The 23,667-nt window shown below is 40.4% G+C and overlaps 1 protein-coding gene across 1 annotated transcript; it reads right to left on the bottom strand.

The window, feature by feature from the left end:
* Positions 1 to 1,625: 1,625 nt before the first annotated feature.
* si:dkey-195m11.8 (fidgetin-like protein 2) lies at positions 1,626 to 16,062 on the bottom strand. The gene is made up of 3 exons (XM_068720547.1): positions 15,918 to 16,062; positions 14,917 to 15,146; positions 1,626 to 5,551 (listed from the first exon to the last, which is right to left on the bottom strand). The coding sequence occupies exons 2-3, from the start codon at positions 14,939 to 14,941 to the stop codon at positions 4,386 to 4,388; spliced, it is 1,191 nt and encodes a 396-aa protein (XP_068576648.1). The 5' UTR covers positions 14,942 to 15,146; positions 15,918 to 16,062; the 3' UTR covers positions 1,626 to 4,385.
* Positions 16,063 to 23,667: the final 7,605 nt, after the last annotated feature.

The following is a 23,667-nucleotide window of genomic DNA, read 5'->3' as shown; positions in this document are numbered from 1 at the left end:
TTTGCAGAGTAAGAGCCCTATTTGGAAAGACATCACTCTTTTAAAATGGACCTAAACCCAGCCTAGAAGTGACAAGAGGAAAACAGAGTGGAGGCACAAAAGACAGCATCTTGAAATTGAAAAGTAAAAGACAAACAAAGCCTGGAAGCCTAAAAGCAGTAAGTCCTGTTTCATTCAATTAATTATAATGTGTTTAACCAACGTCTGTGCTGATTGTTTGTAAAATGCCTTCATACTCCATCAATAGGTTCTTAATTAAAGGCTTATGAAATCGTATTTATAATCATCTTCACTATATTTTGTAAGTGACTTTGAAACACTGTTTCTGTTAGTTTTTGATAAGTTATAAAATACAATGGGGTATTTCTTAGTAAGACCCTGCAGGTGTCACTGTTATTCTTGTTATCGGGCACTTGTGCGCCAGCTGCTGCTGCTATTGTTTGTGTGAGTTGGAGAAGAAATTAATGTAATTGTTAAACAGGCAGAGACAATGTATTTTGGCAGAGGGACCATAATTGATTCCACAGGTTGAATGAATTGCATTTAAAGATAAACGTTGCCATTTAACACAGTTACTTTTTGATGGTTTTCTGAGCTGGTTGCTCAGAATGAGAAGTGAGTCTGGCTCTGGGCAGCTGCTGAGGTTAGTAGATGGGAATAGAATCTTAGCAAAAGGTTTAAATATGGATGGCTGGTTTATTGTCTGCAGCCAGTGCCAGGAATGTGGTTTAAGGTTTATTTAAGATGCCTGGACTTTAGTCATCATTATAGTTAAAGATACGTTTTATGTAAAACAGTTTTGTGAAATACTTTGGACATTGCAGCAGGGCTAGATTCACTGTGGATAAAAGGACAAAAGTTTCGGACATCTTTCACACGCGAGCGCATGCCCTCCGCCCTCCAGACAATAAAGCTGTGGATAGGGGGTGGTGTCCAGGGGAAGAGGGTCAGCATCTTCTCTGCTCTTCCTGTCCTTTTATTCTATGCTCTTTTGAGCTTCTAATTGGGTCTTATCATAACATGGATGGCCTTCTTATTCCTCACCAGTTTGAAATGAGTGTGAAATAACTGCTCCATTTAAATCCAAGTAAAAATGTGTAATTGTTCATTTATTATGGAAAATTCTACACCTATTATTTGTTGAATTATGTTCAGCTGATCTGCTGTCTACTGAGTAAAAGACTCTAGATTAATTAATTGGAATTAATTGTACCGTTTGAATATAATTAGTGCCAAATTACATGGCTCTTTCTGGGAAACCTCAGAGGAAATTATTAGGAAAATGTCATAAATATATGGACCAGTAAAATAAAGCATTACCAAGAATTGAAATTAGCCATCAAAGATAGTACCCTAGGATTATCACTGGTTGAAAATACAAATAGTGAAACAGATTCCTCCTAAAAACTAAAATAATACCTCTCTTGACAGAAAATGTGGGTATGGATATTGGGTTTGCTACTATCATGCTGCCATATGAAGTTGGACATGGTCAGAATATTTGTAAAGAGAAAACCTTTTGGAACAAACAAAGTATATTTTAGTGAATAATAACGACACTCAAACCTTTAACATTCACAGACAAAAAGACAAAAAGTCAAGGTTTTTTTGTTGTTGTTGTGATATCTTCATTTTTATGATGCAACAGTCTTTAGTGAGGTAGACTTTAACAGGTTAAAAATTTGAAACATTGCTCCTTAAACTGGCAAGTGAAATGACATGAAATAAATATTTCCATGTACAATGTTTTCAAAATGAGGTAGAAATGGTTACAGAGAATGTACAAGATACAACAAAAGTACAACTGAGTTAAGAAGATAACACTGAAATGCCATTTTCCATCAGTTGGACTAATTCAACTCCACTTACTTCAATGAATCAGAGTTACACCAAGAAACAGCAAATACTGTTGTTGCAGTGTGAAAGTTAATGTAGATCACATTTTTAGTTTGACATTGAAGAGCATCTAATTGTTGTAGCTAAGCGCTTAAATACTTTTAAAATCTGGGGGTAAGAGTACATTATTATTTGTGTAACACCTTTTTTCTGTATTTTATTCTCCAGCATAATTTGAAGCTAAATCTTTGTGTGATGCGTTTTTTTATTTTCGTTCAGTGAGTTAAATTTCACAAATGTGTTTACATTTCCAAATTAAAATACTTTTTCAGACTAAATCTGAAGCGGAATTACACTCTAAATCTTTCTATTTATGGGGATCCACTCTCTGGGCATGCTTTTGGTTAAGAGTTTGGTTTTGTTTAATTTTGCAAAAGAGATATTTGTATGGCACAACCTATGTACGGATAGCATAGTGTAGCAACAAAGCTACAACACTGAAAAAAAAGATTTACAGTTGTAACTCTACATATTTTCTGATAGTGCACATACATTTTAAACCTCTCCCTTCTTCATGGTGTCAATTTATGTTTGAGCTCAAATCAAGCTGATTAGTTGTTGACACTGTGTCAAGCGGTTTTAAAATACTGATATTGAAAAATGGAGATTAAACACTTTATTAAGACATTTATTAAACATACCTACTATAGAGCATATACTGTAATATGTGTATATCTTGATATGTCAAAAGTTGTTAATCAGGAGTGCTTTATTTTGACAGTTTGTCCACAAACACTGTTTCCCCACTGCTAACTACACTAACACTTAACATGTCATTAATTTTTCCACCAAAACCACCAAATAAGAGAATTACATCTATACATGAAGAAAATATGTTTCATATATCTAAAAACATCATTGATGTACAATATGGCATGTATTGTCCTTTTTAAGAAAAATATCTGAATTACATTCAACATTTCAGGCCTTGGTACAAAAACCTCAAGTTTTATTTTCCCAGAGCTAAGAAGCAGTGTGTGTGTGTGTGTGTGTGTGTGTTTGTACATGTTTTCTACTGTTAGTATCAAGGCCTTGTAAGTTCATTGTTTCCCTGAAGTGTTCAGAGTATGTTTTGCTCTTAATAAAAGCCATGGCTCCGTTTTCATCTTGCTCCATAAAGCTCCCTACAAACACCCGAAGGTAATAACATACATTCTTATTTCATCATTCTGAGGTAACAATATTCTTCCTGAGTATTCAATAACACGACTATAAATCATCCTATTCAGAGGCAAAAGTAAAGAGAATGCATATCTTAAAAAAAGTAAATCCCGTAGCAGACAAGCAGGTAAATCTTCATAAAGAATGTCATTTTAAAATTGCGGTCCTCTCAGTCTGGGCTGTGCATCCAAACAGAAGTAACAAACAGGCTTATGGACCTTTACACAGTTTACTCTGAGTGAATTTTAGCAGAATGCAGACTTAAGCATAGCATTTTGTTTTTTGGTTGTTCTGTTGATTTGTGTAGTCATTATTTCTTGTAATAGTTTGAATCTTAAATGTGTGAGCTGCACCATTATTCGCAGATACTTTCCTGTTAGTTTTAGGATCAACAAACATAGAAGTAAACAACACGCTTTGAAGATGATCTGAATATACTCTTATGCTGTCATGGTATGAATGCTAAATACATTTTTAAATGAACATAAAATCTTAGATTATTTCCCTACTCTTTCTTTACATCAAAACAATTTTAAAGGGCGGCTTCGTGTATACTATGTAATCATTTGATAAGCAGCTTGTTATGTATAAACAGGACAAATACAAAAGTTGTTCAGCAAGGAAAAGTGTTGAGAACAAGAAGCAGGACACTGGGATAGAATAAGATGAAGAACATGAAAAGAAGGGGTTAAGGAAACTGAAAAAAGTCAAGAATGAGTAAAGGTAGGGGGAAAGCGAGGGATGAGCAGGGAAACATTCATTTCTCGAGGCCAAGTGACACACCAAGCCTTGGAGTCAGCTGTGTAAAGTAGCAGTGATTGTGCTGAAGTAGTATGGTCGTCTCACCATTTCAGTTATTGCTTTCCTTACTTTTTGGTCGGTAATGATTTTTTGTGGTATGGTAGAACGTATTGCAGTCAAAGGCCTTTTTCATACATAATGGCCACAAATAATTACACCAACTTTTACAACAGTAACATTGCAGGTGCAGTGCTGCTGCCGCAGTAGCCAAAGGAAATAAATAGGATCCTGAGAGAAACAGACACTCATACATTTAGACTGTCTTAACGCTATCTATGTAGAGAATGCCTCAACCTCACCCCTAAGACTTACCTCAACCTTAGAGGGCAAAATGCCCCTGTGAATCTTTGGAAAAACATGAATAGTGAACATTTTAAAGATGCACAAGAAATACCAGACTTGTGCCCTTTTGTTGTTCAAAAGTGAAATAAAAACCTTTCATTGACTATCCAATTTTGTTTACCCAAAAAGAACCCTGCTTGGTTTTCAAAGGGCGAGCGAATCCTCTCAAATGCCGACCAGTGCTGTCAGCGCCCTGCAGTGGGGTCTTCAGGTCGTGTGTGCGATGCAGGTATCTTCATAGACATTCTCTGTTGCTGAGGGAAGGTGTGCTCCGCTGATGCGCTCTCTCCTGCTAGGCCTGATGGTGGGCTGAAGTCCCCTGCCCCGCCGTAAGGGGGTGACATCATGGGCTTTCCAGATTTGTAGGCCTGCGGGTCTGAGGTGGAGCCGCTCATATCATAGCCATTGCCGTGCCCGTTGCCGTGACCTTTGCTATGACTGTTTCCATGGCCGTTGCCATACTTTCTGTAGCGTGATCCCTCCACCTCTGCTCCCTCCTGTCCATCCTCTGCCATCTCAAAGGCCTTGCGTTTCAGTGGTACGCCTCCCTCAGAGCTCCCTCCAAGGCTGTGAGATGGGTAGCTGTAACTGCCCCCCACCATGGTGGGCCTAGGGGCCAGAGGAGTGGGGGCACTAATCCCGGGGGGCAGGTAGGAGGCACTGGGGTGGCTGTATCCAGAGGACAGGCTGGTTTGGGGGTAGCACCCTGGAGGGTAGTTGTAGATAGGAGTGCTAGCGCTGTAGCTGGGCACTAGAGTGGGCGCGGCCTGCAATGTGTGTAGAGGGGCAGGGGGAAGTGCTGCGCTGGGCTGAGGGCAGTATCCTGAAGACAGGTAGGTGCTGTTGTAGGCAGGAGGGTATTCCTGAGATGACGGGGCATTGCAGGAGCCAGCACCACTGTAGCCCGGCTCAGACGCCAAGTTACTGCTGACTACTGTCACACTTCCTGTGGCTGGGATGCCCACAGATGCAGAGCCTACCTTGGTGCCGGTTAATGCCTCCAGTCCAGGGTAGCACTCCATGCCCTGACCCAGAGCCCATGGCTCAGATTCAGTTTTTAGGAAAGCTCCAGGCTCTGAGTAGGCCCCTGTAGGAGGGCGTTCATAGGACAGCTCCAACCCTGAGTACTTCTCGGCGTAGCGTTTGAGCAGAGAAGAAGCAGTTAAGGCTGATATGTCATCACTGGCCCACGGGTAACCTGCAGGGGCATAGCCTCGGCGGCCAGCTGTAGCGTAGGGGTCGTGTTTGTGGGCAGACGGTGGTGAAGTGGTAGAGGTGACATCTAGGTGCTGCTCAGGCCACTGAGATAAGGGGGCGGTGTGCTCCGGGGACCAGTGCATCTTCAACAGACCTGACAGAAACAAGACCAAAGCTGAATTAGTCCACACAATCTCAAAATCATGTTTCAACTATATGTAGCATTTTGTCTGGACCAGATATTTGAGGTATTTCGCCTCTTCTGTCCTCCAAAATTCACAGGCAGGTTAAGAGTCGGGCATCATGAATGTCTGCCCTCATAATCGCAAAGGCTAGCTGACCCTTATCCAGAATCATGTCAATGCTTAGCCCTTTGCTCTTCTACACGGTCTCATATAGGCAGAGGACAACTGCTCTAATCTGTATGTGAAGCCGGCAACATAGCCCCCAGCCTGGTCTCCACAGCGATAAGCTTCTATCAGCCCGCAAGCTGCCCTCTACCTTTGCCTCACTCACATTAGGGCCATTGTTGTCTCTCTATGACTCTCTTAGTCCACAAAGCCACCCCCTCCGAGCGTGTGATCTAATTCAGCCCAATCCTCAGGGGTCTGCTGGACGGGGAATAGGAGGTGTGTGTGTGTGTGTGTGTGTGTGTGTGTGGGGGGGGGGGGGGGGGGGGTAGTTTTTCATTATACTACACAGAGAGACTGGATCACTATATCTATGAACATTATTACAAGTGCACTGACTAATTGAGAAGTCAAAAAAGTCTGAATTTGTTTCATGTGCCATGTGTTTATTATTCATTATACATGAACATTTACACAAACAAGTAGTCCACTGGTTTAGTGGTTGTGGCTTTGATTGGCTTTTGCAGGCCTTTTCTTTTTGAACTGGCATTAGGCTGACATTCCAGGCATTGCAGAGTATTATTAAACTGTCCCAACCACAGGCCTGAGCCAGAGGGGTTTCCCTATAACAGCAACGCACAGAGTAAAAAGTTACTGCCTCAGTTTCACCGACAGGGATGGACAAATAATGCCTCTGTCAGTATGCTTTTTTAAAAATATGTTTCAGTAAATTAGCACCAATATCGTGATATATTTTCTTGTGATATTTGGAGATAAATGTATCTTTCCTAGCTCTTCTGATTTCTGGCCTTTTGCCTTCTATGGATCAGACTCTAGTTTTTTACACACTGTCATTTCAGTTGTACAGAAGTATAATTACGTCATGACTTTTGATTAAAAGAGGTATATTAATTTACTATTTATTTTTTAAAATAATCTTTCGAAGCATGTTTTCCACTTCAGTTTGACAGATAACAGCATATACACCATAGATTATTGTCTTGCATTCATAGGAATCGTGTTGTGGTAGTCTTGTAATTTAACCTTTGATTTAAGACTAGGGTTGCAAGTAACAATTATTTTCATTGTTTATAATCTGCCATTAATTCATCAGTAATCTACAGATCATGGTTGCATTACTAAGTGGGTCTACTGAGCACAGGGTTAGGGAGCCCCTAAGCCCTCTAACCCCTAACCGCAGTGCCTACTGTGAAGCAACTGTTTTGAAGATTTGTCATTACAGGCAGAGCCAAAGGGTTCAGGCATTCACTTCAATATCAGAGCCCCAAGAAGTTATTCTGAAAAACTTGAAGGAATAAACTAAAGAGGCCATAACAACATCTTCAGAGGGTTTTCATCCCCTCACGTCTCCTGTAATTATTAAGGCCTTTTCCTCTGTATGAACACCAACATCTCTTCCTGACAGTGGAGATAAATGAGTTGTATTTAGCATTCTAACATAAACATTACTGTGAGGAACATTTAACTGGTCTCAATTTAATACCGATGCCTCTATGTGACCTGCATAAGTGAATGAGACCATCAGCGAGAAGACTGGCAATTCTATATCATAATATTATTATTATTCTTAATGCTTGTTATCAGTGCCACCAGGTCAGATTCAGCAGATTAAATCATGCAAGTTCACCAGAAATTTCTTCAGCTCAGACTCTGCAGCGAACCAACGATAAAATTGACTCGAATGTCAATGAACATACAGTTGTGGTCAAAAGTTTACATACACTTGTAAAGAACATAATGTCATGGCTCTCTTGAGTTTCCCCATTATTTCTACAACTCTGATTTTTCTCTGATAGAGTGATTGGAACAGATACTTCTTTGTCACAAAAAACATTCATGAAGTTTGGTTCTTTCATGACTTTATTATGGGTTAACAGAAAAAGTGATCAAATCTGCTGGGTCAAAAATATACATACAGCAGTGCTAATATTTGGTTACATGTCCCTTGGCCACTTTCACTTCAATTAGGCGCTTTTGGTAGCCATCCACAAGCTTCTGGCAAGCTTCTCGTTGAATCTTTGACCACTCCTCTTGACAGAATTGGTGCAGTTCAGTTAAATTTGATGGCTTTCTGACATGGACTTGTTTCTTCAGCATTGTCCACATGTTCTCAATGGGATTTTAAGTCAGGACTTTGGGAAGGCCATTCTAAAACCCTAATTCTAGCCTGATTTAGCCATTCCATTACCACTTTTGATGTGTGTTTGGGGTCATTGTCCTGTTGGAACACCCAACTGCGCCCAAGACCCAACCTTCGGGCTGATGATTTTAGGTTATCTTGAAGAATTTGAAGGTAATCCTCCTTCTTCATTATCCCATTTACTCTCTGTAAAGCACCAGTTCCATTGGCAGCAAAACAGCCCCACAGCATAATACTACCACCACCGTGCTTGACGGTAGGCATGGTGTTCTTGGGGTTAAAGGCCTCACCTTTTCTCCTCCAAACATATTGCTGGGCATTGTGGCCAAACAGCTCGATTTTTGTTTCGTCTGACCACAGAACTTTCCTCCAGAAGGTCTTATCTTTGTCCATGTGATCAGCAGCAAACTTCAGTCGAGCCTTAAGGTGCCGCTTTTGGAGCAAGGGCTTCCTTCTTGCACGGCAGCCTCTCAGTCCATGGAGATGCAAAACACGCTTGACTGTGGACACTGACACCTGTGTTCCAGCAGCTTCTAATTCTTGGCAGATCTGCTTTTTGGTGGTCCTCCTGACCAATTTTCTCTCAGCAGCAGGTGATAGCTTGCGTTTTCTTCCTGATCGTGACAGTGACAAAACAGTGCCATGCACTTTATACTTACAAACAATAGTTTGCACTGTTGCTCTTGGGACCTGCAGCTGCTTTGAAATGGCTCCAAGTGACTTTCCTGACTTGTTCAAGTCAATGATTCGCTTTTTCAGATCCATGCTGAGCTCCTTTGACTTTCCCATTGTAGCGTTTGTGGGCGTTTGTATCCAATGAGCCCTATTTAAATGGCCTCAGAGAAGTCACCAGCTGTAGTCACTCATAATCACTCACAAGAAGTTAAGAGGCCATGCTATGAAGCTCATTTCATTGACACAACTTTCTAAGTCACCAAAATTGCTAATTCATGTTGCTGTATGTATATTTTTGACCCAGCAGATTTTGTCACTTTTTCTGTTAACCCATAATAAAGTCATGAAAGAACCAAACTTCATGAATGTTTTTTGTGACAAAGAAGTATCTGTTCCAATCACTCTATCAGAGAAAAATCAGAGTTGTAGAAATAACTGGAAACTCAAGAGAGCCATGACATTATGTTCTTTACAAGTGTATGTAAACTTTTGACCACAACTGTATACCAAACACCAGAATTTAATCTACGGAAATAACAAAACAAATTACATTCATTAACTCTTCTTTGTTGAAGTTCAAGAAGTAAGTTAAGTTTGTTCATTTAAAAAAAATAAATCTACGAGTAAACATTGCAAATGTCTCATTGCAAATTTTCTCAAATTGCAGTGCATTCCTTTGCATGGAATGGAAGATGAGACGCTGAAAACAATTATGTGCACAACAGTTGTGTTCAGTGAGAACGATGTGAATGTAGTATTGCAGTAAATGACTCCTTCTAATTTGAACAGAAGTTCGCTCATTAAGAATCAGTCTGCAGCTATTTACAGACTTCAGCTAAATACATATATTAATTTAGTTAGAAATGTGTTAATATATAAATGGTTTTGCAGACTTACAGAACATTAATCTACGATGTGAAGTCCGTCCTGTGGTCTTGTTGCAGTATTTACACACTCATTTGAATCCTGGTATCATTCATGCGGAGAGATAAAGGGTCGTCAGACTGATGCTCACTGGTCATGCTGATTGCAGGCATGAGCCAAACGTTTGCCGCTTTGCCTACAATCTACTCATCTCACCCCGTCTTTACCCGGCGGTTTATAATCTATCCGAGACATATTAGAGCACAGTAATCTAATGTGCCTGGAATCCTCATCAAAATGCAGCGAAGGAATGTGAAAACTGAGGATCATTCTGAGATCAGACGATGGAATAGTGAACTGCAGGGTCTTGACGCGTTAAGAACCAGACCGATAAAACCAGACTAATGAAGGATTAGAGCACACAAGGCTTGTGGGAGTGTCAGTGCTCTGAGACAATTGTGGACAAGAATTAAAGAAGCATCACCACTGGTGAGCTTACTCCTGTGTTGGCTGTAAGCCTGTTACTTTGATGAAGGCTTTATTTCAAAGCGATGCAACAAAACAATTGTTTTACTTGATTGTTCAATGGTTTTTGAAATATTTATAGACATTATGTAAGCAGTTACAAATACATATGGCAACAAAATAAGATAAAAGCAGGAGTGACTTCTTCAAAGAAAAGAAATGTTTAATTCTTACATCTAGGCAAATCTAGATACAAGTATGTATAGTTGCTCTACTTAATAATATGTATATGTATAAGTATTGTACTGCAGCTGCTCTCTGTATCAGACCATTACTTTGCATTACTATTATATTCACTTTGGCAAATACTCACTCATTATACTCGCAAAGATAGTCTTAGTTCTGAAACCTAGACTGCTTCTTAAAACGTTTTTTTCTAAACATTTAAACACTACCATGTTTACCGGGAATTTCTGCGACAGATTAAACCCTCTTAATGTTAACAAGTGCTGTAGCATCAGACATCTGCGTTAAAGTACGGATGTTGGGGAGCAGGGTTTAGGTACTAGGAGGGACGACTGAGAGAGCCCTTAACCCTAATCTAGCAAGTCATATTGGCTCGGGGCTTGGAAACACCCCTTCATTCTTGGCCATGCTTGGCTTACCAAGAAACAAAGATGAGTACTAAGCCGGCTTGGTACTCTGACAGCTTTCCTTAATCATTGTGATTATCATACTGTTGACCAACACCAGTGTTTCCTCTTTGTCCTGCAGCAGTTTGGTTACTGGATAAGATGGAGAAGACTCTGACTGTAGGCTCTGATTGTTCATTGCTCTACAGAGGTGCCACTTCTGATGTTAAGTGATGTTGCACCATGCATCTAAAGATACCTTTTAGTCAAATGTCACTGTAATGAAGATTAACATACAATGTACGGTTGACTTATTAGCACAGAGGGAAAAAAAATACAGAGACATTACCTACACCCCCATAAATTTCTGTTCTCTGCTGTGTTCAATATGTTTCAAACCAATTGAAACACTTTGTCATGATGGCGTTACACTGCATGTGTAATGCCCTACGCTCAGACAAGCAATGCATCTAGAGAGCATGCGGTGGGAGCTTTCTCTCATTTAAATGAATGAGAATGCCTAATCATTTGTACCTATGCACACAAGTTAGACACCATATGTGTAGCTTAGGTGAGTTGACACTTTGATGGAGATGTATAATTCAGTCTCACGTCTCTGTTCAATACCCAAAAGATACAGATACTGTACATTATGTTGTGAGTGAAGCTTGAATAACAAGTTTCACAGTAGGAACTTTTGCGATTATGTATTTTTTTGTACAAGATGTATGTTTATGTACTCTCAAATAAATTTGTTCACGTATATACCAGTAACATTTTTGGTGAAGAGAATCTTTCCATTTTCAAAATGACTTTGCAAGATAAAAAGTAACCAATTTGTGTAGCATTATTGAGAAGAGCAAGATTACATCAGAAGAGGAGATGGCCGGTGAGAGCACTGAACGTGTTGAGGCAAGAGGGGATCAAGCATAACGAGGTTAGAGGGAAATACTAACATCCCAAGCAGACCAATCCTGCAGACACTACATGTAGTTTTATATAAATGAGGTTAGAGGTTGATGTAAGCAAACCAAAAGAAACACCACAGTAAGCTACAGTGCAGCTGCCATGTAACTTAAACTCAAGTGTGTGTGTAATTAATTGTCCCGACACAAGCAAGTATCCTTTTAATCTACCCAGAGCAGGAAGTAAGGTAAAATGACAGCGTCGTAGTAAACTTTTCCTCCTCTCTCCTAATCAAGAACTATAAATGGTTGCTACACCAAACAGCAAAATGTGCAGTATATGTGCACTAGTGTGTAAAGCAGGCAGTAAAGTGCTTGTAAGCAGGAGCCTGATCCACATAATAAAGGTAAGTAATAAAGATGGGCTGAGTGTAACTCTCCCAGCTCTCAGTTGAGCTGACAACAACCTCCACTAACACCAGTTTCAATGCCCTGGCCATCACTACTTTTTGTAATTTTCTTCTTGTTGTCATTGATAGGATGTGAAATAAATTCATCGAATGGTTTTCTCTTTCAAGGAAACACAATTATGCAAGTCATGGATGTTTTCTGTGTGTCAGTGGAGGCTAGCTTGACTCGTGGTCCACTGCATGGTCAGTATGAGTAATTAGGGGTTAATTAGATGAAAGTACGTGTGGGGGAAGGGGCTGACGGGAATGGGGATTTGGGGGTTGTGAGGCATCAGAGGTGGCTTGCTGGGGAAACATAAAATCACCCTTCTGGAGCTGAACGGTCCTCTTTTAGAGCTTTTTACTCCACTCACAGTAAACAAAGAATTACATTTCCTGAAGATGGACAGACACTCAGAAATACACACAGCAAGATGCGCACACAGGCTCAAGCAAACTCCAGTGTTGTGCTTTTTGTGCCGTGTTTATCTCCAGCTGGCCAACAGGCAGAGGAGCTCTTGGTCATCTATCAGTTGAGTCAGGCTGCTGGAATGCTAGGAATCTAACCTGAGATCTATTTACAAAGCACATATCCTCTCCATACACTCAGCACACACTGTCCACTCTCAGGCTAAAGAAAGGGAGGGAGAGAACATGCTTACTTACAGTGCTGATAAATGACCCTATCGGCTGTTTGCACATTATTGGGCGATTTGTATTAGTTAGAGTTAATTCACACCAATGCTTGTAAGATCAATACAGAACACATCAGTGGAGAAATGAGATATGAATGTGGAGTGTGTCAAGATTCTTGTAGAAATAGACAATGGACAAGATTCTTGTAGAAATGGACAATGGACAAGATTCTTGTAGAAATGGACAATGGACTTCACACAGTCACATATCTATCACACACACACACACACACACACACACACACACACAAACACACACACACACACACACACGGTACAGCTCTCTGTGTCTTCCTTGCGTACAGAGTAAGTGAGGGTTAGATTGTTATGTAAGCAGTTACCATAGTATAAACGCTGAACAGTGTGAAGGAGGTTCTGCTGAGGAGAATACCCTCCCTCTCCCTCCTCTTTTCCCTTCCCCCTTTTCTCCAGATCTGCACGTTCCACCAGGCTGTCAGCCAATCAACTACTGTACCATATCTGATTCAAGTTGTACACATCTCTAACCTACAATATGTTTCTAACTACAAATCACATAACAATTCAAGTCAGAATGCGGCTTTTGACGCTCAAACAGACACATCACACATATTCACCTCAAAGCACTACTGAGAAACTATTTTACTTTGAATCATTTTGATGCTCCTTTTCCTCTCATTTCATTTTGTTTTTTACTTTTCTCTTACTCAGATTTTGACCCCCATTGTCTTCCTTTCTTGAGTCTCGCTCTTTCTCTCTGTTCTGTAGGAAAGACAGGGCCGTGTGTCCGAGCCTGTGTGGTCAGTGTTCCCCTCCCCCACTCCTTTAGCTCACACACATGTGGCAGAGGGTGGCCTGGCCCCTCTTTGCTTATTGTGTCCACTCATATATCAGGCTGCAGCTGACCAGTCCCTCCTCACGTCCCCTCCATCTGCCCTTCACTTTGCTCTTTCTCTGTCATTTTACCCCCAGCAGCAGCACAGGTCTTTACTATAACACCTAATGAGGATCTAAGGTGTGCTACAATTTGCTTAACAAGCTGTGATGATTGCTATGGAGGACTAATGTGTGTGTGTGTGTGTGTGTGTGTGTGTGTGTGTGTGTGTGTGTGTGTGTGAATGGAGGGTGATGTTTATTTGTCCCTCTATACAGGACTAATGAGTAGCTGCTGACACCAGGTTACTAACGATCTGGCTTTCATTCACAAAATCGTTTCACCCTGGTAACTGGCGGCTAAAAAGGGCTAAAACTGCTAATCATCATTATAGACAGAGACCATAATGAGGTGTAGCTGATTGTGATTTTATGTTTACTAGTTTGAGAGAGAGTGAGTGTGTGTGTGTGTGTGTGTGTGTGTGTGTGTGTGTGTGTGTGTGTGTGTGTGTGTGTGCGCGGTGAGGTTTAATTTGAGTAGTTGTGGTTGTAAAAATAAATGCTTCATAGGATTGTGTGTATTTAACGTTTCTGTGGGAAGAAATTTAACGTGACGCTGTGAGTCTTTTTCAGGGAGGAATGTGACAGATGTACGTTACGAAAACCTCTGTCCGCTCACAAAACTCCCTCGTTTTCAGTTTTCCAGTTTTTGTCTTTATGCACCTATATGTAGCTCTTTAGAAGAGTAAAACCTATAAGTAAATTCCTGTTGCATTATTCCAATCAGGTTAGCGTTGTAATCCCGTTAAAGCTTGCCCTAATCAATAGCCCAGTCAATCAATATAAGCATATTCATCAGCCTGGATAGCAACCTCTCACATACACAAGTGAGGCCTATACTGCGATGTGTCACAGAGATTTGTGTGATTTAATCTGCCTATACACACTAATGTTCGACACATTGAAAATGTCTTCCACTTTAGATAAAGATACCGTAAGAGTGTCCCCAAAATATCAAGGAAAAATAGTGCTATTATTGTTTGAAAATTAGTATAAACAACATTTTATGTATCTTTCATTCATAAAGAAAAGCTCTGAATACGATCAACTGCTCCACTGCACTCCTTCACTATGTCCATGCTGCTCTTTGACAGACAACGGTGCCTTGGCAAATTGTTACTATACTATATTTACATGGAGGGGCTGAAAAAACAGCGACTGAACACTTTCTGTGAAATTCCTCAATGCAAAGCCTGCAGATTCAGCTGTTAAAGCCATTAGCATATCTTCTCAAAATGACTTCTCAGAGACCCCCCAGCCCCTCGCTTCCCTCTACTGAGACAGGAGATGAGTCCTGAACAAAAGAGGAGCCCACAGAAGAAGAAGAAGTTGTACAGAAAAACATACAATGCCATACAACACATTAGTCCAAGCATTAAAGAATAAAAAGGAAAAAGCAGTGCAGACTTACTGTATGGGGTGACAGGACTGAGCATTCTGCAGCCCCGGCCCCAGGTGAAGAGGAGAGGACCAGGTCCACTTGGTGCTAGTGAGGGCCCAGCTGCATGCTGCGGGTCCTCCTCGGACTACTGCTTCCCCTGCTGCTGGTGGTTGTGTGGCGGTTGGCTCGGCTAGTGACTGGCCTCTTGGACCCCTCCATGGTTCATTTCACAGCTCAACACTGCTCTGACACGCTACCAACTGAAAAGCACACACATGCAAGTGTCAGAGCCACAAGACACAGTGAATAAGAAGAGGATGTTTAGTTCAATAGCAGCCATTAAAAGCCCAGGCGTAGGGACATTTTGAGAAAATTATAAATGTTTAAAGTATTGCATTGATTACATCTTGAATGCAATATCTGTATTAAAAATACTATATTGTAAAAATTACTTTTGGGAAGACACTTGCAGAAAGCAACAGATATTGAGTTTCTCATGCGCTCACTTTTGCTTTCCTCAGTATTTCTATCTGTTTATGTGTACGCACGTGTGTGAGCCACCGATCAAGACAGAGTTTGAAGCTAAATGCCCTGACAGAGAGAGGGGGCTTTTACCCTCTGACCACAGAAACCGCACGGCCAGCGGAGACTTTACTAATTCTTTGAAGCCACCCATGTTTCAACACAAACACTACAAACCACCACAACAGGAAGAGGAACTTTGTACTCTCTCTCTGCAGAGCAAGGAAGCTATCATGTCTAACATAGAATACTTGAGGGTTAAAAACTGAAGAATGAGTGTAGTAACGGAGAGTGCATAGACATGTAACCTGGTTTGACATATAGAGTACAAACTACTGCATGTGCAGTGGAGTAAGCAGCACATAAAAGAGGGCATATCACACATAAAGAGGGAATAGAGAGCATTTAGAATGACAGGAATGTGCAAGAAGTCGCAGAGACATTGTCATTACTGTTGAAAGGAGATAAAAGCTAAATCTTTTTCAGCAAGTGAGTACATTTTTACTGACCTGATCATGCCTGGATTTGCTTGATGAGTGGTTCAATTTGGAAAGTAATCCACTATTCCTCAAAGTACAACAGGGGAGCCCACGTAAATGTGTATGTGTGAGTCTTGTATGTGTGTGTGTGTGTGTGTGTGTGTGTGTGTGTGTGTGAGGCTTGTTCTCTCTTCTGGGACCCTATCCTTCTCTCCTACACTCCCTCGCTCACCCTCCAGCTCCCTTCTCCCTCCCCCTCTTGCTCTCCCTCGCCCAGTGACAACAGAGCAGCACATACATCCCCTCCCCCAACCATGCCTCCCCTCCCCCTCCTCCTTCTCCCTGTCTTTTGTTAAAACTATTTCAGCAGGAAGGGAGAGAGAGGGAAAAAGTGACCAATCATGCAGTGTCAGAGCAGAGCCTGTTTCCCCCTGCTGTGTGTGTGTGTGTGTGTGTGTGTGTATGTACATGAATTTTTTGCATGTGTGCATTTTGTGTATGATCTTATTTGCACGTGTGTGTGCTTTTTCTTTATTGTAGTCCTTCAGTGTGATGAATGAGCATGTGGGTTGCACGCTACTGAAAAATAGTGAATTTTCTCCTTCACTGATCACATGAGAAGTTCAGTTATTGTCAATGACTTCTATTGATCTGGTACATTGATCTTAGTGGTGTTGGGAGGGTGGAGTTGAAACAACCATGTCAATATTACCTAATTCTTGTGGTACCCCATCCCCCCCTCACACACACACACACACACACACACACACACACACACACACACACACACTAGCCTACACACATGCATGGGCAACAGTAAATGACCTCCACATTGGCCTCAACCCTTTGACTAAGAAGTGGGTACATTTTTTCACCTTCTTCCCATTTATCAATAGCTGATATACTCACGTTGCTTTTATATAATTTTCTTTCCAGGGGCTCATTTAAATAGTTCACTTCAGTCCCTATTTTGCTCCCCAGTCCCTGATACATATAGAAACACAGCTGTGGTTCTGCATTTAGAGTTATGGAGTAGGCAGGACAAGCTGGGCCACTCCTCATGTTACTACGCTGTAAACACTCAAGGCCCTGCTGGACACATTGCTTCTGCTGTGGGCCCTAAACACACACACACACACACGCACGCACGCACGCACGCACGCACGCACGCACGCACACACACACACGCACGCACGCACGCACGCATGCACACACACACACACACACACACACACACACACACACACACACACACACACACACACACAGGCACATGTTTGACATGTGTGAGCTGTGTTTCAGAAGGTGGACTTTCACAGCTCAAACTGTAGCTTTCTTTTCATTTTATTGGACTGTAATTGCATGACTATGATTACAAAGCGAGTTTTAACCCTCGTCTTCACACCAACCTTACAGTTGTTGGTGATTGCAGTCTTTCTGATTTATGGAGATAAAGTCATCATCTGAGTACCATGAGTTAATTTTTTGTCAATAAAGCAGTGGAGGTTGAGGTTTGTTACAAGACCTTTCATCAGGTGAGGAGTAATGGCTAGTGCAGCGCTCAGCTCTTTCTCCCTTACCTGCTTTGCTGACGGACACTGAAAAAAAGCCACGCTGTTTTTTTGCAGGCCAGGAAACAATACATCTAAACAATTCCAAATGTGCTGTGGGGGCTTTTCTTTTCATCCCAGATAAAGTAGGCTGTTTGATACAAATTCACTGCAGAGGTGAAGCCCCCAGATGTGTCTCTTGTTATGTCAGCAACACCTCCCCATCTACCCAAGACTATTCACGTACACTGAGCCTGCAGGTGCCGGTGTAAACGGGAAGTAGATTGGTTGCTTTGTTACAGAAAATACGTGCTTGATGCTTAAGACCTTCCTCTAAAATCTTCCTCTATATATTAAAACAGACTAGTTTCATGGAAAGTTTTATTTTTCAAACTTAGTTACAAGGCAGCAGGTCTTGCTCTCTCTCTCTCTCTCTCTCTCTCTCTCTCACACACACACATCAAATATGCTTTAAACACACTTACAAATCAATGTTTTACTAGATTATGGTTCAGTAACTTTGGTCTCTCACTCGTTTCACTTGTCTGTTCTCTAACTTGCAGCTCTGCTGGTGGCTTTATTCCCTGTCGTACTGGAGATAATTTATGCTTTTGTTCATTTACAGTTTCTGTGTCGACTTCACAATAGTTGTGCAGAACAAAATAAACATTAATAAGAAAAGGAAAGTCCTCCATTTTGTGTCCAACACCCTCCTCAAAGCCGCAAACCATGACTTCAAACGCCGCTCGCGAATCTGACAGCTTGCTTCCTCTGCATGTCGGCAGTAGTAGAATTATAAAATTCAGAATTTAACTGCACAACAGCTGCTAGTATAGACAACAAGGTTAGAAATGTCTGTAATCCAAGAACCAATCAAGTAGAGAATGCAGGTGTCTACTTCATCGTTTTATAACATTTTGTAACCCCCGAGTTTTCAAACTTATCTGGCTTCTGGTAACACTTCTAAACTCCTTCATTTTCGGTGCTCTAAGACTCCAGAGTAGTGTGGCCGCTCAGTGCAAACGTAACAAAAGATATGCGTTTTAAAATGGAAACGTAGTAGTGCAGATGTAGCCTGAGACGAGCAGAGGGACAAAGGGCATAGTGTGTGCTAATGACAGGCAAAGAGAACGGTGAGGCTATCAACCGGGTTGGAGAGCAAGTTTACTGGCAAAGACAGAGGAGAGACATTCCCCTACCCACTACTGGAATAGATATAACACACAGGGAGACAGATTTTCACACATACACATAACGGCAATGCTGGAAACTGGACATGGTAACTCTACACGGGGGTCCCTTTGGCCCTGTAGGTGGGATAGGTCACATGATAGCACCCCAGAGAAGCTCAGCTGTTTGCCACTCTAATTCCGTCTCAAGCAGCTGAGCACTGACCCACTGCTCCACTGAACTGAACTGTTATTATCATAACCTGCAAGCTATGTTTCGTCTTTGCAAGACATCTTTCTCTTGCTGCATGCTATCATGTAATACCTCAAGAAAGAAGGAAAAAAAGCTCATCATTGTAGGAGATTCAGTTTAGCTAGTTTAAATGAAACTTTATGATCAAATATGATAATTGTCTGAGTGTGTGTGTTTGTGTACTTGGATGTATAGGAAGAGGGAATGTGGTTCATTGGGGGAAAAAAAGGTTCATTCCTTCAAAACTGCTTTTGTAGCTCAAGAGTTAAATAACTGGATGACAACTTTCATTCCCATATGCCCAAGCATGTTCACATGTACGGGGGTGGCGAGAGAGGGAGAGAGAGAGAGAGAGAGAGAGAGAGAGAGAGAGAGAGAGAGAGAGAGAGAGAGAGAGAGAGAGAGAGAGAGAGAGAAGAGAGAGAGAGAGAGAGAGAGAGAGAGAGAGAGAGAGAGAAAGAGAGAGAGAGAGAGAAAGAAAGAGAGAGAGGGAGAGAGATAGGGCAAAACAGGAACAGGAAATCTTTGGAAAAAGAACAGGAAATGTGTGTATTGTCTCCCATAGGCAATGACACTGTCAACAAAGTACTGGACTTGTACTTAATGGATAATATCTGGTGTTATTTTATATGTTTCTGTCTGTCAACACATTTCACCAAAACTAACTAAGGTTAAACAGAAAACTATTTATCCCTTATTTTTTCTGAAATAATTGAATGATGCAACCCTGGATGTTATTTACAAAAAAAATAAAAGATGTTGGATTTTTTTTCTTTATCCTAGTTATCTAATTATTAATAATTGCCTGTGTGTTATTCCTCTGTGCCGTAGAGCTCCCCTGTTGTTAAAAACACACCAGTGTGTCACACAGTTGCACTGGGTAACATGGGTACACGTCGATCTGCCACATATACTCACTAGAGCACCAAATGTGCATTAATCTGCGGTTGAAAATAGTCCCTAACAAATGATCCATTTACTTCTGTTTGAGTTACATTTGCTAAAACAGTGAAATCATAGAACACTTTTTTATTTTAATTTTTTTATTTTATTCAACTACAAATGTGTGACCTGATTTTAAAGATGTACGTCTTCAGGAACGAATGGGCTTGGGTCTGAGTGTGACAGGGTAAGAAGGTCAGAGTATTGAGAGACAGATTAATGCATTGCGAATTTTATTCTTTTCATGGGTTTTGTTAGAATTCATTCATGTGCTGTATACAAGCACTTTTACACAAATAAACTGGAGAAAGCACTGCACATGCACATAGGAGGATACAGGTATACCGATAGTATGCTATTATTCTTAGTAATGCTGATGTTTTTGTTGTTGCCTTTTCTAGGAAACATGATATTGAATTGAATCCACATCCTTAAGAAAATCAATAAGACAGAGTTGAAAAGCACATTGGCACACACACACACACACACACACACACACACACACACACACACACACACACACACACACACCAGCAAAGGTGTATGCACACACTAACTCATCATGTGTCCAATATTTTCATCAAGTGCAGAATGTCAATTAGCCAGCCTCATATTTAGCAGACTGAAGGCTATGTATTTTCAAAGTTAAATAACAGGTAACTGTCCACTAAAAGCTTTAACTGGTGTGTAATTTTCTTTAAAAATGGCAATAAAGCATAAAGAGCAATGCTGTGCAGGAAAATGTGAACAAAGAGGATTTTTATCCACATGTTTTTTTTAATTTACAAAACAGTTGAAACATCACCCAAGAAAACTTACTGCATGCACACACACACACACACACACACACACACACACACACACACACACACACACACACACACACACACACACACACACACATATGTGCTCTCCCTCTCACAAACACACCACACACAGATGCAGTGCAGTGCTCCATGTTAGAGTGGCTTATTGTTCTCTAGTATAGAGAACACAATATCCAAGTCTAGTAATAGAGGTTAGATTAATTGCTGACAAATCTGTATTCAGCAGTTCCCTTTCTCTCTGCTTGACAGATTTATGACAGAGATTGATGGAGGGGAGGGCCGAGCTGAGAGCCGCCCCTGTTCAGTGAGAAAAGAGGACAACAGCTCAGTAAGTCAAATAGAAACATAGAAAAGGAAAAGAAGACAAACAGAATTATTTGTATGGATCTTACACATGACCAACAATTATGTATTTGAGTTTGTAGGAGGCATACACTGTCAAATATTATATATTATATTGTTGTAACTAGAAAAATGTCCTCCCAAAATTATTGTTTATAATTTTGTTCCTTTCAGACTCAATATGTTAAATGTTAGAGTTAAAACATTTTCAAGTCATATTTTTAAATTAGTAATTTATATTTAGTAAATTTAGTAATAATATTAACAATGGCTCTGTTATATTCAAGCATTCCAATTTCACACCAAACATGTTTTTAAAAGAAAGGTGTAAAGTGAGGAGTACAATGTATTTTTCCACATTGATGCCTAACAAAGAATGTAAAAAGAAAAAACCTGATTATTTTAAAAAATGTAATAAGAGACAAGCACCATTCGAACTTCCATAACTCTATTTATATCTCAGGCAAGACTGACTCCATACATGGACACTTCATGTTGGTTTTAAAACCCTTTGACGTTCAAACTATTTTTCCTATTTTGGTCTGCCTGGTCTCCTTTGTAATATTGTATGTATAACCTCAGAACTGTGATACATAATGTTATTTTCTTTTTTTCAGGAGAAATTGGGCTATCAGAATATGAATGCCACAGTGTTTTCACATGGATGTATAAATGGTTGAATTACCATGAATACAAAAGAAAAAAAAATGGAAATCAAATATCAGATATTATTGAAATCACACATTTTAAGATCTTCAGCTTTTGAAATTTGCTCTTTTAGGCCATGGTGATCAGGGGAACAAAATAAACATTGTAGCTAACACAGATCAAAAAACTATTTACATTACAGAAGCCAAATAAGATGTAACTTGCAATAATATCCAAGTGCAAATGATAATCTACACATTATTCATTACACTCACAATATTGTAATTATTATTTTGGTTTGCTGTCCAAACATACCAGATCTACATAATACTATGATGGGGTGGGTGTCATGTTATTCCATTGTTCTTGGCCTCTGAGATCAGCACTGTTGTGCACACATGACCAGTCAGCAACACAGCCTCTGATTTGTCGACAGACTCGACCCAATGCATTATGGGATAAATCTTGCCCTCACTAGGCTTCAGCTAACAAAAACAAAAACAACAGAGAAAACATGAATTACTGGATTAACCATTTTTACAAAGCTTCTTAAAAAAACACTGTTGTTCAATGCTAGATTACAAAGCTCCAGGAAGGGACACAATCGCACTGCAGCTGACGTTTCATATGAAGCTTCCATTGAACATTTTAAAAGTGGGGTTAATCTGCTAAATAAATGAACTCACAGTTTAGTTATTACGCCTACTCTCAATGCCACTGTCAAGTTTCTTCCCAGTCGACATTTCCCGTTGTTGATATTTTGAAACTAAAAATAGGTTGTAATGATTCAAAGCAACAGTATTGATTTGGGTGGAATTTTAAGGACTTGTGGTGCTGATGAAACCACCTTGTTTTTTCAGTTCTGTGGTTTCAGGTGAGTAACTATGAGTAACTATCCTAGCACGATACGAGTGACGCCGTTTTTCTGCACCATGCCTATGAGCCTGGACGATGGGTGGAACCAGATTCAGTTCAAACTGGCAGACTTCACCAGGAGGGCCTATGGAAACAATTGCGTTGACACGCTGCGTGTACAGGTTAGTGCACAGAGACGGACTAGGAACCAGATGTCTCCAGATGCACTTGTGTGACTGTAGATCCTCATTTCTGATGCTAATTTCTGAACTGTTTTCCTCTCAGATCCACGTTAACTGTTGAATAAAGAGAGTGTATTTCTCAGACAGACTGTACTCAGAGGACGAGCTCCCAGCTGAGTTTAAACTCTACCTGCCTGTCGAACCAGGAAGCAAAGGTGAAACGTGACACACAAATATACACAACATATAACCACACAGTTAATAGGGGAATGAATCTTTTACTCAATTTCTATTCTTGGGGTCACAATTCAAAATCGATTCACAATTCAAAACGATTCCAGATTCAACATCAATTCTCAATTCAGTACATGGGGGTGCTAATTTCAGGATGAACTCCAGTCCACTGTGCGCTAATAAATGCGGTGTGACAAATTATGGTTTTAAAGCAGAATAAAGTGTGTCAACGATTATGACATTGTTATATTTGAAAAAGTTTTATCAACCGATTGCATGTAAACACACAAAGGCAAAATGTAACATTTATTCATGCTAAACTTACACAAATATACACTTTTCTTCACGTATTTCTCAATTCTCATTGACTTCAAAAATATAATGATTACTTATAAGTTATATTAAAAAATTATCGTAAACACTTCAGATGCCTATTGCTGCTACTGTGGAAAGTTTACACTAACGTTATTGAAGTAATATATAGAATATAATTAAAATAAATAAATTTGGTGGTCTTCTCCCAGGACCATGAATTAATAGTTAGATATCAATAACATCATTAAACTCCGCAATACTCAGTGAACAGCGACGTCTCCAGAGCACAACGCTGGCTACGGCTTTAGTGCTGTACCAACTGTTGGTTAATGCAGTATTTGGCTATCATAGGCCTATGCTAGTTCTCCAGTGAGGCGCAATGACTGGCAGAATACACTGTGCAGTCCACTAGACAATCAGAACTCAGCTCTAACAATAATGTCTGCACATTACAGGGATGTTA

The sequence above is a fragment of the Cebidichthys violaceus genome, unplaced genomic scaffold (genome assembly GCF_023349555.1).
Source record: "Cebidichthys violaceus isolate CVI_PGR_0920_01 unplaced genomic scaffold, fCebVio1.0.p SCAF_25, whole genome shotgun sequence".
In the NCBI taxonomy this organism is placed as follows: domain Eukaryota; kingdom Metazoa; phylum Chordata; class Actinopteri; order Perciformes; family Stichaeidae; genus Cebidichthys; species Cebidichthys violaceus.
Note: the sequence above shows the minus strand (reverse complement) of the source record. Positions and strands in the feature narration are given on the sequence as shown.

Excerpts from the sequence above, each read along its gene's own strand:
- si:dkey-195m11.8 (XM_068720547.1), bottom strand. The coding sequence starts at position 14,941 with ATGCTCAGTCCTGTCACCCCATACA. Across the intron at positions 5,552-14,916 it reads CAGTCCTGTCACCCCATACA|GTCTGTTGAAGATGCACTGG; the intron begins GTAAGTCTGCAC and ends TGTTTCTGTCAG.